The sequence below is a fragment of the Aethalodelphis obliquidens genome, unplaced genomic scaffold (genome assembly GCF_003676395.1).
Source record: "Aethalodelphis obliquidens isolate GAN/ISIS:26980383/991018 unplaced genomic scaffold, ASM367639v1 scaffold12, whole genome shotgun sequence".
NCBI classification, from domain to species: Eukaryota; Metazoa; Chordata; class Mammalia; order Artiodactyla; family Delphinidae; genus Aethalodelphis; species Aethalodelphis obliquidens.
The window spans coordinates 5,662,978-5,681,950 of NW_020837956.1; the positions used below are offsets into that span (position 1 = coordinate 5,662,978).

Sequence of the window (18,973 nt, forward strand, 5' to 3'; positions counted from 1 at the left end):
GCTCCATCATCCACTAAGTCAATTTCTTAAACGTTCTTGTGATGAAACAAATCTAAGGCACCGAATCACCGGGCCTCCACGTGGGTCACTTTTGTGTTTTTCCTTATCAAGCACGCAACCAGTTTTTGCTCAATTACTTTTTGCTTATTTTCATATATTCTCGTCATTACACATTTATATATTTGCCTCTGTCCCCGTTAGTTTAAAAGTTCTATGAGATGAGGGTTCTCATCTTCTACTGAAATTTTATTTCAGGAAACCTTCAGTGACTGGGCCTTAGCAGTGTCCGTTACTCTATCCATTCAGTGACCTGTCTTAAAAGTCTCAAGAAACCTAGGTCCACACTGAATCAGGTAAAAAGTAAATTTGGAGCACATCTGAGTATACTCTCTAAAAGTGATTCAAGGCCTATAACTCTCTTCCTCCCTTGGTATGTTGTCATCTATCTGTATCCATGTTGCATAAGCTTTCATCTTCTAATTGTTAGAAATGCATTAAAAATAGTGGAAGGGAATATAATAAATGTTAATAGCAGTTACCTCTGGAAGATTACAAAATGGGAGTTGAGAGGGTCAGGGTCGGGATTGGTGATGGTAGAGAAAATGATAATATGGACTTTTCCATGGTCCTGCTTCTTTATAATCTTCAGTATTTTCTAAGTATTCCATAATAAACTTGCATTTCTCATATAAAAATTTGTACTAAAAAAGATACACAAGCCAACTTGACATAGAAAACATGACAACCAATTTGACATGGATGAAGTTTTAAAACTGAGTGCAAGGCTTATGATTCCAGTATTTTAAAACTTTTTGAATGGCAAGTCCTCTATTGAAAGTAGATGGCTTTCAATGATACAGAATCTTGAATCGACAAACTAAGATAAATGCCGCCATAATTACTTCCCCCGAAGAAATACTTAACCCCCTGCAAAATCCCTAGCTGTCACCATCCTGTCCTATAGTTTTAAATATTATCCATATAGCAACTCCCCGTATTTTACTTTTTTCCCTTAACTCTACATTCATACATCTGTCTACCCAATGTCTGTCTCCATTGAGATAATAGGAATCTCAAATCTCAACATATCCAAGGCAAGATTTGATTTCAACCCTCCAATTTGCTCTTCCACTGTTGTTCTGAAATCTCAGCATCACCATCCTTTGCTCAAAATCGGACTCATCTTTGATTTCTTCTTTCTTCTTCACATCTAACCCATCACCAAATCCTGTCAGGTTTTTCCACCAAAAAACGCCTCCCTATGACTACCACTCCAGTCCAGGTTGTCACCATCTTGCACTTAGGAAACCGCAACAGTCACCTTAATTTTGCCCCACTATAGCTTGTTCTCCATCTATTAAAGGGATATAAAGCAGACCATGTCACTCCCTTGCTTACCATCAGACTCAGAATAAAATTTAGATTCCTTACTTTGGGCCCGTAGTCCCAAGTGATCAGGCCCTTGCCAATCTCTACAAACTTATCACCCACCATTCCTCACCACACTCACTGGACTTGTCTTACTGGCATTCTCTCTTTCAGTATAAAAGCTCACTCCTGCTTTGAGATCTTTAGTTTTGTTTCTTTCATTAAAATACTCTTTTCTTTGATCTTGGTGATCATCTTCTCATCACTCAAGGTCAGTGTTCTCCGGTGACCCTGTAACTTTGTCTTGTAACCCAATATATACCCATCACCTAATATATACCCACCTAATATATACCCATCACCTAATATATACCCAATATATACCCATCACCTAAAATGGTGACTGGCACATGGGTCTTCAATGAATATTTGTTGAATGAATGGCTGAAATGAGTCTATATTCAATCACGCTTCCTGGGCATGGAAACAGTTGTTCCAACTGATCCCTACTTTGAAAGGACAATCCCTCCATGCCCCACCCTCCAAAACAACAACCAACCACCTCCCACAGAAATCCCACCCCAAATCTCCTTAGAAATATACCACATTATAAAAGACTGTGTTCTCTATTGGCTGTTGCAAAAATATGAAACAAAACCTGAGCCTCATAGATATGTAGTTTTTATGCACCAAGCAGCACTGCCCCCTTTGGAAACGTTTCTCACCTTTAGTGTGCATGTTTACCTAATTTCATCTAGGTAAAACTGTTATGTGTTGCGGTACAGAATAAATGAAGGAACTGGTATGATCTGTGGTGGTAACACACTCCCAGAGATAGATATAGGCTCTGCATCTTTCCTAGGAGAGTTCTGACTCACTCTAGACTCTTTGCCTCTACCAAAAAGGAACTTTAGAACTTTCTTTGCTACAAAAATAAGGGATCTAACATCAATCTCAATAAAACTTACCAAACTTGTATTTAGTGCCATGGAGCAAAGGAAGCTTAGGATGGAAAATGAATAGCAACCAGGTCAAAATGTCAAATAAAAATGTTCATAAACTTTGAATTTTGTCAAAATGAAGCTTAGAATTCAAGTATCAATTTTTATAGTTCAAGCCACTATAAATCTTATATAAACCTTCTCATGGACCATAGGAACACAGATCAGTTTGTGGAGTATGATTACTTGGGCTCAATTTTTGTCTAAAAAGTATAAATTTAATTATGACTCTTAGTAACTATATTTAAACCAAGCTGTTTCTTCAGAATTTTTTTTACTGTGTTTAGCCAGTAAAGAAAATACTAATGAATGCTTTCTCTTTTTAAGGTGACGGTATTACAAACAAGATTATAGTTGTAAGACTAAACTTCAGGTGCAGATAATCAAGTATGAATGGTACAAGGATAGTATATATATATATATATATATAGAATAAGGCCTTTACATGATTTTGAATCAGATGGCAATATTAATGTTGAAATTAGTAACAGCATAAATATATATATGTATATATATGCATATGTATATAGGGAGTGTGAATGAATGAATAAGTGAACGTAAGAATGAGAGTGGATATGAATCAGAGCAATCTTTCCTCGGGTTAAATTATAATTACTTCACTATGAAATGTCTAAACTTCTAAAGAATTTCCTAGTTCTCATTAAAACGCACTTCAAAAAGACCATGAAGACACAAATTTAGTTGACAGGCTACAACGGGATTCAGAAAAAGACACAGTGAATATAGACTTAGGTGCAGTTTCATGCTGGTGATTTTTCTTTTTTAAAATGTAAGCCACTAATTGTTTAAGAAAAAATTTTAAACCAAAAGTTGCATATTAATATTACACACAAACCGAAACATAAGTGACTTTTAGCACAGTAACATACATGCTTACATAAACTCAAATATTTACACATTTAAAACAATTTCCATTTAACATATGAAATTTCTGAAATACATAAAAGCATTAATACTTTCTATAAAACTACAATTAAAACATCAATTTGCTACAAGCATACAAAACATCAAGTGCTTTCTTGGAGTTTCAAGTTACCTCTTTAAAATAAGATCTTGCTTGCATATATAGTCTTTCTCCAATAATCAGTATGAACTTTTTTTCCCCAAGAGGTTTATTTTCCAGGTACATTATAAGCTCAAGAAAACGGACCCAACAATTATGCACTGTAATTATGTCATAACAACTTAATTGCACATAATGCTTTAAAGTAGGTTTGGATGAAGTTCTCAAACACTTTGGTATATGTTCTTCAGGGACTTCTATTAGAAACAACAGGAATTGTAAGTCCCTTCAATCCCCATTTTGCTTTAAAATGGACAAGTCTTTGGTTAAAGTTCTACATTTTGGGCATTTGTTGTTAATTAAAATGGTCCCCAAACCAATAAATGGTGCTGATGTATTATTAGTTTACAAGACTTCATTTAACTTGTTTCTGATGCAGTGGGAGGCTATAGATATTCATTTATGATAACATGTCATCGATAGTTTCAATCTTTCACTTATAAGCAGAGAAATCAATAGGTTTAGCCAGTATTTCTCTGTTCATTTTCTGTTATAATCTAAACTATACAGTAATTTGCAGTAACTATAGATACTGTTCCACAGCATATGTGATTATGATTGGAAAGATGTATAGAATTAAATTTAGAGTTAGCTTAGTTGGAATAAGTCAATATTAGACTGTTCAGTAATTCTGCATTAACTATAGTAGGTTGTCAGGTAATGCTTATTTAAAAACCCCAAACCATTCCATTTACAAGAGAAATTGTTGCAAATGTATAAAACAGCAGATATACAAGGAGAACACCAAACGTACTTTATTAGCACAAAAAAGCAGCCGTAACAAGGCACAGCAAGCAGAAACATACATTAGCAGTCAAAGGGTTAGTGTTGCATACAAATATAGCTTTTCTTTTTTGTGGCCTTGGTGATAGCCATTGGGATGTAAAAGAACTTTCTGTAGCAGCAGGTAAGGAAACTAAGGAGCACTCACCAGTGGTACAGAGCACGTTAACAAAAAGACAGAAGAATGGATTCGACTACTTTAGTGCAAAATGTCCAGGACGGAACTGTAAATTCAGTCCAATACTAAGAAGCAAACACTAGAACTTGGTATTACTTCCAAAATAGCTCACTCAAGTAGTATTGCATACTATTCTAAGTGACAAAAAGGTGCTAAGTAAAGTTATTTACAGACACAATGGTTGTACAGTACCTTTTAAATCAGCAATTTAGGTTTAAGATTTTTCCATTAAAAATTAAGTGCACTGAAATTCTATAACTTGTACTTAAGCAATTCAGCTATGAGAGTTTACAACAAAGAGATAAATACTGCCATCTAAATTATGAATTACAGTTTAACAATAATCTCAACAATCAGCAACCACTGTAGTATTATCTGACTTGTTTGGGTATCGTTTAGTCTCATTTTCTTCATGGTTCACAAACTCATCACGGGCATAGAAAAAGATCCAACTTTAATGAATCAGCGATTTGACTGCACATGTCACCTTAAAAAAATCACACGCAGGCCTACTTTGCAGCAGCTATTCCCAATGTGTTATGTTAAAGCACTCATTAAAAAATGAATACTTAAGGCCTTAAATAAAATTCTAAATAAAATTCTACTACCAACTTTTCATAAGTCTGAAATTTTAAGAACTACTACTTAGAAAACTGGTTTACTTAACAGTACCTTTTGCAGAAGAGAAAAGGAGACTGACTATAAACTATATCAACACTTAAGTGAACTGCACTGCACTATGCCCTTGTGGCCAGAAAATTGCATTTTTTTCTAAAAGGAAGGCAGTCTTTATTTTTTGGACTTCCAAAGCTTGATTTATAGTAACTACAAACATCACTACTTTTGGAAGGTTATAGAAAAATTCTTAGAAAAAATAATAATTTCAAACATTAGTCACACTGTTGAAATACTCATCCAATATTAATAATTTGTTCTTCAGTAAGAAATAGAATTCTTCATAGCAAATGCCCCAGAGTTGCTTCACTCAGTTAACTACAGCCATTAAAAACCAAACTGTCAGCTAAATCGGCAGAATGTTTTTGTAGCCTTACCGAACACCTGTAGCTGTATCCTCTGTTGTCTCAATAGGCACCACGTTTATCTGAGTAAGTAACAGCAGATTGCACCTGACAAATACTAACACTAAGCTTACATACTGTACTGAAAAAAACCTAACACTGATATGTGTGCTTGCTAGAGGTGTACTGCCCGATGCACATAAAAGCAGATCTAGTTAATGCCCTTTGGGGACAGGAGGGTTTACTTTGCCTTGACTGGTTCTCGTTCTAGCCAGCGAACTCTAACTTTTTGTTTATAATGATACTCTTTTAAAAAATCCTGTAACATTGACGGTAAAGGGAGCCCATCAATTCCATCATACGTAGTGCATCTGCAGATGACTGCACGGCAGATGTACTGCAGGCTAAAAGGGAAAGTCCTATTTAGTGATATCGTAAGCAATGGTTCAAAAAACATGCAAGAACTGGGGTCTTTGTAATGTTCCAAAAGTCCTGTTACAGTGGAGGAGTGAAACACACACGGGTCGTGAGCATCAAAACTAAAGTTGTGATTCCACTGTTCAATTCGGGCATGCAGGGATCTGTTGTAGCGACGGAAGCTCACAGAGAAGAGGTAGTCCTCCTGTGCAGAGTCCCTGAGCAAAAATGTACCTTCAGGTTTCCCTTCCAGAAGGGCTTCTGCTTCGTAACGGTCCATCACTCCCCAGTAACAGGGATTACCTGTGATCTGAAGCAAATCCGGCACGAGGCAGTGTATGTAATCAATCTGTGTATGGACTTTCCAAGCTCCCTGTCTGCTAACGTGGGCATGGCTGTCTCCAGATACCTGACGTTGCTTCTGCCTCCGTGACTGCAAACACAGCGTGGTTGTGTCCTCTTCAGAGTCACAATTAGCTTGTGGAATTGCAGAATTGTCCCCATTTATTTCAGTCATTCCAGGAGCTAACTTTGGTCCCAGTTTATATAACGGGTTAACCTGTGCAGTGGCTTCAAACGTATGTATTTGTGCGTTGGGAGGGGGGTCAACCCCTTCTTCAATACTAAGCCGCCTTCTCTCTCGAAGCCTATCTTCTTCATCTTCTGTAGAAACCAAGGATGGATCAAATGTATCAAAAAATGTAGAATGTGGGCTCACAGGGGCTGTATGCTGTTTAATCAAATGCCATTTTTGGGCCAAATCCGAGCCAGCAGGAAAAGGGCATTTCTCAAGCATTAACTCAGAAAGGTGTATTTTTCTTTTATTAGAAAAGAGGGGCTTTGACTGCTTGTTGTAAGTTCTCATGGGAAAACACAAGCCCACAGTATCCTGCAACCTCTGTCTCAGAGAGCGACTTCCTACGGCTCTGCTGGAAACGCTGTCCATGTCGTGCACAGAGCTTACACCATATCGCCTCTCTCTCCTTTGAAGTCCACTTCGAGTTCTACCAAACTTTTTATCGGTATCTAGTGAACTCTGTGTCTTTGTAGAACAGGAATGTTTCTTCTTCCCACCCCAAGGAGCATGTCGAGAGTAGGAATCTCTTCTTGCAAGTCTTGTTCCTGGGGTGACACATGAGTCATTATCCTTTTCAATGCTTATTTCAACAATCTGAGGAATTTCAGTGGCACAGTTTCGGTTTCTCCTTGAAGAATTCTTTGAAGGGCTTAACCCCAGTTGTAAGGCAACATTTTCTCTTAAGGGACTGCTTTGTTGCTGAGGAGCTGAGTCTCCTATACTGATGTTTTTGTCTTTGACAGACAAACATCTGTTGGAGTTCATATCCACATTTTCACTACGGCTTCCTCCCTCATGACTGAAGAGATTCTGACACCTGTATTTGAAGTTATTCCACATTTTCCCCACTTTATCCATTGATTATAAGACCTAAAGACAAAAACAGGAAAAGGAGAAAATAAGTTAATCAAAGTTGTGTGTGAAAACAGAAAAGGCAGTAAGTACCCACCCCCCTTCTTCTGATTGGAAATTTCAGGGGTTCTGGTCAGAAATTCAGCTTACATTGCCCTGCTAAGGTGATGAGGCTCTTACAGTGTCTGGCAGCTGTAAGGCCAGCAGGCCCTTCTGTGGCACTATCATTCAAGCTAGTCCTCGCTATCCACGTCCTTTCAGATAGAATACTCAGAACTTGGGGGAAAGGAAACAAACCCTTAAACTCTGGTTGTTTTTTTCCTATGCATCGACCTAATTTCATTATGACATTGATTTCTGTCTCCTTTCTTTGAATAATTTAGGTACTGCCTCAAATATTACAAAGGGAAAGTATGTTCTGTATTGTTGAAAGGTATCGGCATTCAACTTCTCAAAAGTGATAATCAGGGCCACATTTCTGTAATGCATTAGTTCAAAAACCTTTAAGTAGTAATCTTACCAATTTCACTTACCAACTAACTGCCGCTCTACTCATCTGGCAGTCTAAACCTTACAGGTCAATCACCTGTAAAAATTCCATATCTGCCCTCCTCGCCCTATGACATAACAAATTTTATCCATGATTTTGAAGAAGCAGTTTGAGTATAATGGAAAATAGGAGAAAATAAAATAAAATTTAGGTTTAAATGGAAGATGTCTTTAAGCTTCCCAATTCTTAACCCTGGAAGAGCTTGAAAATAACAGTAATAGAAAAAAAGTTATGATACTTTAGTAAATAAAAAACAAAAAATATGCAATTTGGCATCTTTATTCTTACTCCTTTAAAAAAAATCTAGGGCTTCCCTGGTGGCGCATTGGTTGGGAGTCCACCTGCCGATGCAGGGGACACGGGTTTGTGCCCCGGTCCGGGAAGATCCCACATGCCGCGGAGCGGCTGGGCCCGTGAGCCATGGCCGCTGAGCCTGCGCGTCCGGAGCCTGTGCTCCGCAACGGGAGAGGCCACGGCAGTGAGAGGCCCGCGTACTGCCAAAAAAAAAAAAAAAAAAAAAATCTAAAGCAGTTTATGGCACTTTATAAGTGAGTTATTTTAAGACTACAGCATTTAGAGGCACACTGTCTCATTCAGTAACCTAAAAGTCAACATTAGATGAAATGGAAAAGCCTAAACTTAAAATTCAACTAGTTTTGTCACAACATGACAGCCAGAAGTTTTTAAAAAGTGTTCTTTTTCTATTACTATGTCACTAGGTACTATTCTGCACAGTTTAAAATCAGTATCGGAAAACTATCTGAGTTGTTTCTTATAGTGGTGAGAGTCATTACAGCTGATCCTTCCATAACTGACTAATCCTCTTTGTCAGAAATACCTGCATTTTTCAAGAAGCTGAGTAGGATCAAGAAAAATAAAGAATAAACTTTCTTAAGATGAGTTACATATCTTCCCTTTAGTTTCTTACAGAAAGGGCTCTTGGACTAACAGTGCTCTTGGACTAGTGACAATGCCAACATAGAGAATTTATGTCTATAAAATCATAAATTGTACTTTCAGATTCTTCTTTACTAAAAGCATACTGTTAAGTGGTATATATTCTAATAAAATCTGTTAGATGGAACTGTTAAATCTTATTAAACTCTGTCAGAACATTCTGTCTCTTCCTCCTTGCAAAAAAATTTTTTTGTAAGCCTTTTTTGAGGCTTACACCATTTGAACTTAACATGCCTGTTGTTATCACTTACTGTTTTTTTATATTAAGATTTCACTCATAGCCCTGTTATTTTTAGGACTAATTCCTGCTACATTCCTGTTGACTCCAAAATTTGTAGATCTACTCTTCTGATACCCTGGTCCCTTCTAGCCTGGCTTCCTTCTCATTTCTTTGAGTTGCTTTTTATTTTTACCTAATTCATACATTTGTAGTTCCAAAGGTCAAATACTACGACGAGGCTTATAACAAAAAAGAGCATTGCCTGCAACATCCTCTCCATTCCCGATTCCCACTCCCAGGGAATCAAGGAAAATTACTTCGACTTCTGTTAGCTGTTTCTTGCTGCTATTTTCCTCATTGTTTCTAGATAACATGTTCATATTGCTATTGGTTGATAATATTCTATTGGGTGATGGAAATAACTTACCCCCCAAACTTTGAGGGCATTATTCTACTGTTGGCTAGTGGCTTCAACATGGCTGTTGAAAAGTCTAATATCACACCAATTCCCAGTCTTCTGTATGTGACCTGTTTTTATTTCGTGAAAAATTGTACCTCTTCTTTTTCTCCTTAGTGTGGGGCCTTTTCTACACTCGTTGTGCCAGGCCCTTTCAGTGTCCTTTTATTCCCCCACCTTCCCTCCCTCCCTCCTGACAAATCCTTTTCATTAGACACTCGACCACTTAGATTCATTCATCTTTTGATTATCATATATCTTCAGGATTGCATTTCTTTTCATTTTCTATTGGTAGATTTCTTTGGTATTACTTTCTAACAGTTCTCTTGCAGTTACAATTCTTCCTATCACAGTTTTAATTTCCAAGACCGTTTTCTTGTTCTCTGAATGTTTTTTAAAATAATAGATTTATTTATTTATTTACTTTTGGCTGCGTTGGGTCTTTGTTTCTGCGTGCAGGCTTTCTCTAGTTGTGGCGAGCGGGGGTTACTCTTCATTGCGGTGCGCGGGCTTCTCATTGTGGTGGCTTCTCTTGTTGCGGAGCACGGGCTCTAGGCGTGCGGGCTTCAGTAGTTGTGGTGCGCAGGCTCAGCAGTTGTGGCTCACGGGCTCTAGAGCACAGGCTCAGTAGTTGTGGCGCATGGGCTTAGTTGCTCCGCAGCATGTGGGATCTTCCCGGACCAGGGCTCGAACTCGTGTCCCCTGCATTGGCAGGCAGATTCTTAACCACTGCGCCACCAGGGAAGTCCTGAATGTTCTTTTTAATAGCATCCTATTCTAGCTTCTTGGATATAATATCTCATTTCTCTACAGATACAAAGTGTAAAATGTTTTTTTAACATTTTAAATATTTTTATCTCTTTCTTCTTAGTACCTTATTTTTTTCTCCTTAAATCTTTAGGTCTCTGTTTTTTACTTCAGAGGCTTTCCGCAAGTGTCTGATGATGCATCACCACTGACATGCTGATCAGAAGCTCTGTCCACTTGGGGAGGTGGGGGTGAGTGGGCGGTGCTTGTCAACTGGCTTTATTACAAGGTGATGAGACAATGAGTTGGTTTTTTATTAGGGAATCCTCAGAAGTTAGCATCTCTAAACCTTGTCTCCTGGCTGCTCATCCCAGAGAGAAATGCTCCAATCTCCTGTCTGGGGCATAGACACCTGACTGCCACGCTCTGAGAACAGGGAAAAGGGAATGGTGAGGTCTTAACCTCAACATTCAGACTTCTGCTTAGTCCCTGTTTTTCAAAAGTTGTCCTTATTTTCACAAGATATCCCTTCAGTTACAAATAACTTCTTAGATTAAACTTCTCCCAGCTCTAACCTCTTGTTTTATCCAAGGTAAAGGAACAATCGTTTCCAGGCTGCTCAGGGTGAAGGAGGACACATGGGAGACTGATACACAGACTTCCCACCGTTCCTGTTTTCAGCTCCATACTCCACCCTTACCTCCTGAGGTAACTAGTTCCTTGAATTTCTGAGCCAGCAGCATAAACTGGGTTGCTTCTTTTTTTTTTTTTTTTTGCGGTACGCGGGCCTCTCACTGCCGTGGCCCCTCCGTTGCGGAGCACAGGCTCCAGACGCACAGGCTCAGCGGCCATGGCTCACGGGCCCAGCCGCTCCGCGGCATGTAGATCTTCCCAGACCGGGACACGAACCCGTGTCCCCTGCATCGGCAGGCGGACTCTCAACCACTGCGCCACCAGGGAAGCCCTGGGTTGCTTCTTTTTAACATCAGGTTTTTAGATCAGCTTTCTCAGTTCTGCTGATTTCTACAAACCTGCTTCTATCAAAAACTTGTTGACCAATCAGGCCTACTTCTGTCTCCTCTCATTTGCTTTCTACTTGTGATTTATGCCTTCTATTTTTTTTATTCCTTTCATTTCAGTGGGGTTCTAGGAGGGCGTAAAGATAAAATGCCAAAGTTCAATCTGACATATTTAACTGGAAAGTCCCCCTTTCGCTGTTAAAGAGAGTGAATGGTCCTGCACAGAAAATCCCCCACCCAGATTAATGATTTCTTCCAAACAGAGAAAGAGCAAATTTTTCTGGGATGAGGGAATCCATACAATAATAATGCTGGCTGTAAAATATAATCACCTGGATGTAACTGGAAAAATATACAGCTTTTTAAACTGTACACAGGCCCCCTCCCAAGAAATTCTGATTCAACTGGCCGGGAGTTGGGCCTGGACACTGCTATTTTTTATAAGCTCTCTGAGTGATTCTAGAGCAGTGTAAAAAAGCCACTGGCCTAGGGTAGCCTGGTCAGAGGCTCCAATGGTAGCTGTGAAAGAGACAAGTAAAAGGACACTGCTCTGTAGTGGTTGGTGGCATGTGAATAGTACTAAATAAACTACCTACCACAATCTTATCACTGTTTCCTTTTTTTATTTTTGCCATGTATCCAAGAGGCCTGCAGAATCTTAGGAGGAACTGTCTAGAACAGTGCCTCTTAAATTATATGTAGTGAAGAGCCAGTTTCTTTTTAACTTCACAGACTGATTCTTTTGTAAGATATAATAATAAATTGCTTAAAAAATGAAGTGTAGGGGCTTCCCTGGTGGCGCAGTGGTTGAGAGTCCGCCTGCTGATGCAGGGGACACGGGTTCGTGCCCCGGTCCAGGAAGATCCCACATGCCGCGGAGCGGCTGGGCCCGCGTGCCATGGCCGCTGAGCCTGTGCGTCTGGAGCCTGTGCTCCACAACGGGAGAGGCCACAACAGTGAGAGGCCCGCGTACCGCAAAAAAAAAAAAAAAAGAAATGTAAAAAAGATATATGAAATACAAGTGCCAAGTTTCTTATTAGATTGAACAGATATAAAGTAACGGTTAAATTGCTATAAAATATTTTAAATTCTTGCTTTAATTTCTATACTTAACCTGTCATAAACTGGTAACAAACTGTAGGCCGGCACCAGTTCATGGTCCATACTTTAAATAGCTCTGGTCTAGAGCTGTGCTGTCTGATATATGTGGTTACTGAGTCCTTGAAATGTGGCTAGTGCCACATATTGAAATAACAATAGTTTGCATACATCTGGTAAAATATAGAATTAAAATTAATTTCATCTGCTTTTAACTTTTTAAATGTGGCCACTAGAAAATTTTAAATTACATATATGGTTCAAATTATATTTCTATTGGACAGTACTGATCTAGAGAAGGGGTCAGCAGGCTATAGACCGAGAAGCAAATCTGGCCTGTGGCCTATTTCTGTATAGACTCAGCGAAGAATGGTTTTTACATTTTTAAAAGGGATTAAAAAAACAAAAACAAAAAACCCACAAAGAACGTTCGACAGAGACCACATGTAGCCTACAAAGCCTAAAGTATTTTCTATCTGGCTCTTTACAGAAAAAGTCTGTTGACCTTGGTCTAGTGTATGTAAGATTATAAACCACACCACTGCAGAAACTAAAAGAGCAATATTCAAAAAGTACAGAAATCTCTCTTCTCCGTGTTTATAAGATAAATTCTGTAGCTATCTAAAGATATTTCTTTGACAAGCAAATTATACCTAAAAAAACGTCCATTTTAGAAAGCGACCAAACTTAAAACCACTTTTTCCATATACAGTTCTTTGTAAGCTGTATAAACAAGTGGGACATGCAGAAAACATTTGTACTTGCCAGGTGACAGTAGGCAGTTTCTAACACTAAGCCTTTGGTTCAGTTTCACAGACAGAGCATGAAATTTAGTGGTTTCTCTATTCCTAACGTGGAGACTGCTGCTAGATTGCATCGTGACAAAATACCCTAATTTAAAGAAAGACTATTATGCTTCCACACCCCTTTGGGGACAGAAAGTGGATTTTTCCTAAGATGGGGAATGCTATGTGGGCAGCTGTAATACTGGGAAGAAAATCACTGATAGTGATTCACAGAAGAGTCCATGTAAGAATCAGGAAGGCATTTCAACTATCTTATTAATATTTACAATGTCAGTCTGAGGTTCTTTTATTTGTTTTCTTGTTAAATTTTTGGGAATGTGTTTGGCTGAAACCCTTTGAGAACTAAATTAAAACTCTATTACTTTATGGTTTTATATAAAGTTACACAGGGTTATAAAAAAGTGTTAAATTTCAATTGTATTGATTCTAGATTGAAAGTTCATCATCTTTCACATTTCTATACCTGCAGAGTTATGCTTAAAACTATCCAAAGCAAATTTCTAAAAAGTCATTCCTTCCTTGAAGGACAATCATAACTTAAAATTGGTTTTATAATAATGTAGTAAGTAAAACAGCTTTTGCTGAAAAATGATACTTAACAGGATAAGCTATAAATCAGAATTATGAAATATCAGAGGTCAAATTCTATTACTACAAAAATTTACATATATTAAAACAGTAAAGACCATACATAGTCAATGGCCCTCTTAATACCAAGTAGTATCTATTACAAAATTTCCACAAAACAAAATAATTGAAATAGTTCCCAGTTCATTTCAATGGGACTTGATCCACACTTTATTAGAAATAAATTAAATTCAACAAGTTTTAAGACTACATGGCATGCCACAGTGAATAAAGAGGAAGAATGTGACCCAACTAAAATCCCTCCTCTACTGTTTAGTCTACCTAGACTACTTAAGTCATGGTAATACCTTTCCAATAGAAAGCTCTTCAGTTACAGTACAAAAACTGGGACACATGGCTGGTTAAAGTATTTCTGTGCTAAAGTCAGGTACAAGAGGCAGTTCAGGAGATTCCATTTTTGATTGATATTTTGGTGACATTTCAATAATTTTTAGAAAAAATAATACAATGTTAAATATTAAAGACTGACCTAGAAATCCAGGGATGCATGGCTATCATAGCTATACTCCCTTAAAAGAATCTGAGAACCACTGGAGTTTTTTTAGAAAATTATTTTAAAATTATTTACATACTTTACTGTGACATGATCTATATTATCCAACTGGATGCCTGTTTATCTTTTATACTGTTATTTAATATTATATTCAACCATATAAAATTGCTGTTTTGTGGGTAATAAATGGCCACATAATTCAACCTCAGAGTTACAGTATTGCACTATAGATAATATATCAATACAGTAGACCATGTACATGTGCACTCAAAAACCGTGGAGTCCACCGACCTAGTACACTTGGAGACTTCTTCCCATCAGCTAAGTTATACTTTTATTTCGCTTCCAGACCTGTTCATGCCATTTATACTTATTATTGTAATTAGGTGATTTGTTAATTAACTTAACAGAATGCGGGGGGGTAGGGAAGACTGAGTTGAATGACTTTGAAATACTCAGTAGAAGTGAGATACTTATGTTGCTGAATTAGGTACAGGCAAGAAAATAGTTTTAAAAATTGGAACAAATATTGCAAAAATACATAAGGATTCTAAACTCAGAATGTATCAGAAGAGTCTTAAATTCTTGTTCTACTTAAAAAACCCAAACTGGAAATCTGAGAGGATATATTATGGGTGTGGTTTCTGAAAGATAAACAATATGGAACTGGCAGCTAAGGGACCTACTCCCAGAGAAAAGGCCTTTGTCCCTGGATAACAAGACTGACAAATGAACATGCAGTCCTGTTCTTAGAGTAAAGATTTTAAGGCACGCATCCCTTTTTATGATTTCTTGCTTTATTAGACTCTGTAGACTACTGTCTCTGACTGAATCGAAGGAGAGGTCTTCCTTAATAATCATTTAATTAATTTTATAGTCGTGCCAGGTGGGAGTAGTACAAAGTCCTAATGATAACAGGGAGTCATGATCTAGATTAAGGGATGGTGAGCAACGAAGACTTCTCTCTGAGGAGGTGGTATTTTAAAATTTTGTCCTAAAGGATGAGTAAGAATGAATTAGGGACAGTGTTCCACAGGTAGAGGCAGCAGCATTTGCAAAGGTCCTGAAGGAGGAATAAGCATGGCATGAACAATGGCTGAAGCTAACATAGACTAGCAAGTGAAGGGAAGAGTGCCAAGATGAAGTGGAAGAGGTAGGCAGGCCTATAATCCACGGTAAGAGCATAAGAAAGGATGTTGATACTGCACAAAGACTACTACAGAGGTCCAGGTAAGAACTCCACGAGGGTGGTGATAGTGGAGATAGAGATAGATTTGAAATGTTTAGAAGATAAACCTGCAGGATTAAAGATTGCCTTGAAATGGGGAATGAGGAGGAGGTGTCAAAAACGAGTTTCCGGCTTGGGCAAATGGGTGGAAAGAGATGCTACTTCAGAGACAGAAAACACAATCGATAGAGCAGTTTTGGCAAGTGAAGGGTTGAAGAGAGTTAATAAATTCAATTTAGGAAACACTGCAGTTGAGACTGTCATTGAGACATCCCAGTGAAACCTCATCAGTCTGAGTGTATATTCAAACAATCTATTACTATACAGCAGGGGTGATAAACTACCGTTACTTGCATCTATACATATGAATCTCAAAGATATAATGCTTAGAGAAAGATACGAAATTAAGATATATACACTATGAATCAATTTATCTTTTAAACAGGCAAAGTCCAAAATATGTTGTTGAGATATGTATACATATCTAGTAAGAATATAAAAAGCAGGTAAATGGTTACCTTTGTGGGGAGGGATATAGAATTAGTGAGAGGCACTCAGAAGGCTTCTAAAACACTGTTAATTTCCTATTTGTTTGGCTGGGTAAAGGCTATATGATTTTTACTTATTAAATATTCTTTAGACGTCACTTAAAATTTTACACATTCTTTCCTGTACACGATACATTGCACAATAAAATTTTAAAAATTATACAGCCACATTTTGACCATAATGGGAATTAATAACCAAATATTAAACAAAAAATACCCACTAGGAAAATAAAAGGCTCTCAGGTAAAAGAAGAATTCAAAACTGAAAATTAGACTATTTAGAAAATAGCACATTAATATCTGGGGGATTTTTTTTCTGTATGGCAATTTGGTGGTTTATCAAAATGTTCCATTAAAGGATGAAACTGATATTACAATTTGACAAACCTAGCACGTGCACACTCAAAAGAAAACTACTGGCTTGCTCCATTTTAATTGCAATGTGTGAAACATTACTCTGACCAAAAGAATCCAGAGCAAAGGGTATATTCACAGGCCTATTGTGAATGTTTTGGTGTCTATATTCTATGCCTATCATCTACTATGAAAGTCATAACTCTTTCTGTAGGCTTGTATACCACTCAAAAATATTCTGATATTATTATAACTAATGGATCTATATGACTAAATTTCACTTCTTTTCTAGAATACTACTTTCAACTATATGGTCAACTAAGAATACGTTTGCTCCAATAAAGATGTTAAAAAATAAAATAAAAACAATAAAATTATCAAAAAAATATGTTTGAAACCACATGCCTAATTTCAAGGGATGAAAAAAGTTTAAGAAGTTGTTATATTTCTTTCTTTATATTAAGGGAAATACAGTAGTACATCTTAAAAAAGAAGAAAAAAGAAAAAGGACATAAAATCAAATTAAGAGTAACAGTGTTATAAAGACTCTGCATTAATACTGTCCCCCCCAAAAAAGACAATTTAAGAGCTATTTCTTTTTCTGATTAAAAAAAAAAAAGTATCTAAAATTTGCATCTCTGCTTCTTCAATTTTACTCACACAATTCTAATAATTTCCAGTGTCATACAGGAGGGCGCGCTGAACCATCAAAATCCCAGATTCTTAAACCCTGTAGTGATTCTGCCTGAACTTTGCTTAGGGGCAACATAATGAAAAGGGCATAGGCAAGAGGCAGTCAGTTGAGGGGGTGTGGTAGGGAGGAGGCTGAATTCCAACTTCACCACTTACGAATGCTGTGAACTTTGATGCAGTCCTTCATATTTCTGAACCTCAGTGTCCCTCTTGATAAAATGAGGATAACAATATCCACCTCATGGGTTGGATGTGAGGATTAGAAACCGTATCTATAAAGCCTTTGGCTCCCAGGAGACACTCAAAAGAAAGACAGGAACTTTTAAAATGTTACCAGTACTATCAGCATAAAGCTTTAGCTTCTCTTTCTTTTTATAAATGATTCTCCCTTTCATTTCTTCTAGGACATGCCACAAATGTCAGTATTTTCCTATGTACAACACATGCGGGATTGCAAGTTCTATTATTAATCATTTAAACCTCTATACTATTCCCTAGGAAACATTACAGGGATTTCAGTGTTCCTTAGCAGTTGAAGCTATAGCTCATCTACAACCTGAACTAAGCATAGCCAATCTGTGTAGTACTGGGCAAGGCCCAGGAACATAATCCTTATTCATTTTTTTGCTTCAAAATTCCTTTTTAGTCTTTAACACCACCACAATTTAAATTTGACCATATAGATACTGCACACTAGGGAGGCATAAAATCCTAAGCTATGCTTCCTTTTCTATGGAGAAAGTATCTTATGTAATATACTAACAAACATACTATTCATTGAAATGTTTCTTATCTGGCCAGCGTTACTGGCAGACTGTGGTGGAACACAAAGAACATGTGCTTTCGCTTCAGAGAGCCCTAAAAGCAAATTCAGGCACTCACTAGCTGTGTGAAATCTAAGCCTCAGCCTTTCCATCTAAAAACAGGAACCACTACCCCTCTCTTACAAGGCTTTTTAAGAGGATAACACGACATAAAGGTACGTACAGCTGAGTCTATAACAGGGGCTCAAAAATGGTAGCTTCTGTTATACAACCAATCCACAGGGCAGCAGAAGCTACATGTTGGTGATAGCAGCAAAAAGCAAAACTTTCTACTAAGCATCATAACGGTATGTGATTAGTGCTGTCTCGGCAATGCCTGTAACGTTCCCTAGAGCACAGGGCATCAACCCCACCCCTACCCCACAACACACAGGCACACAAATCTCCTTTACGACCAAAAGGTGAACTAGAAAGAAACGAAGACCAACAAAGCAACTCTCAACTCTCAGTTGAGAAACCTAGTGGATCAAGCTACCACACTGGTTAGCCTTAACCCAGAAAAGAATCTCTGATTTGGGACTGCTTAACAATGAGCTCACTGTGATCCTGCTAATAATTTACAAAGTATACTCAATTACCAATGGTAAGTGAGCAGCTGTAATCTGGACCATTTCCTTCTCTAGGAAGGATAACCATTTTGTAACTCTAGTAGTTTAGTATCACAAGAAATACAAAGACTCTAAGGACTAAAATGATTTTTTTAAAATAGTAACACTTTCCTTCTATTGTTTACCTAAAACCACTTAGAATACAGTTATCATTCCTTTACAAACTAAAGTATACTACTCTCTTCTATGCCAGATTATAGGCCTGAAGAAGCCAAGGTCTTCAAATAATTTGACAGCTTGTAATGAATCGAAGAAAGAAAGAAAGAAAGAAAAAACATAATCAGGACAACTTCCTTTGTTTTTTAATCTAGATCCTCAAACCGGCCTAAGTAAAAAGAAATTTTAAACATCTTGAAATTAGTCTATGCTTTAGAAAGATATTTGGGAGGAGTACTGGGAGAGGTAAAGAAAAACAGGATACCTTTTAACCATTTAAGAAAACTA

The 18,973-nt window shown here is 37.6% G+C and overlaps 1 protein-coding gene across 10 annotated transcripts in view; it reads right to left on the bottom strand.

Moving 5' to 3' along the window:
- Window positions 1-3,049: 3,049 nt before the first annotated feature.
- The window catches only part of SOCS5 (suppressor of cytokine signaling 5), a 63,481-nt gene continuing 47,557 nt past the window's right edge, over window positions 3,050-18,973 (bottom strand). For 9 of the 10 annotated variants that reach the window (XM_027113200.1, XM_027113199.1, XM_027113193.1 and 6 more), the window contains one exon: window positions 3,050-7,297. In XM_027113200.1, coding sequence (XP_026969001.1) covers window positions 5,675-7,285 — 1,611 coding nt within the window. In that variant the 5' untranslated portion in view covers window positions 7,286-7,297 and the 3' untranslated portion in view covers window positions 3,050-5,674. Of the gene's footprint in view, window positions 7,298-9,887; window positions 9,936-18,973 lie in introns of those variants that run through there. The other variant, XM_027113196.1, reaches the window with a different exon arrangement.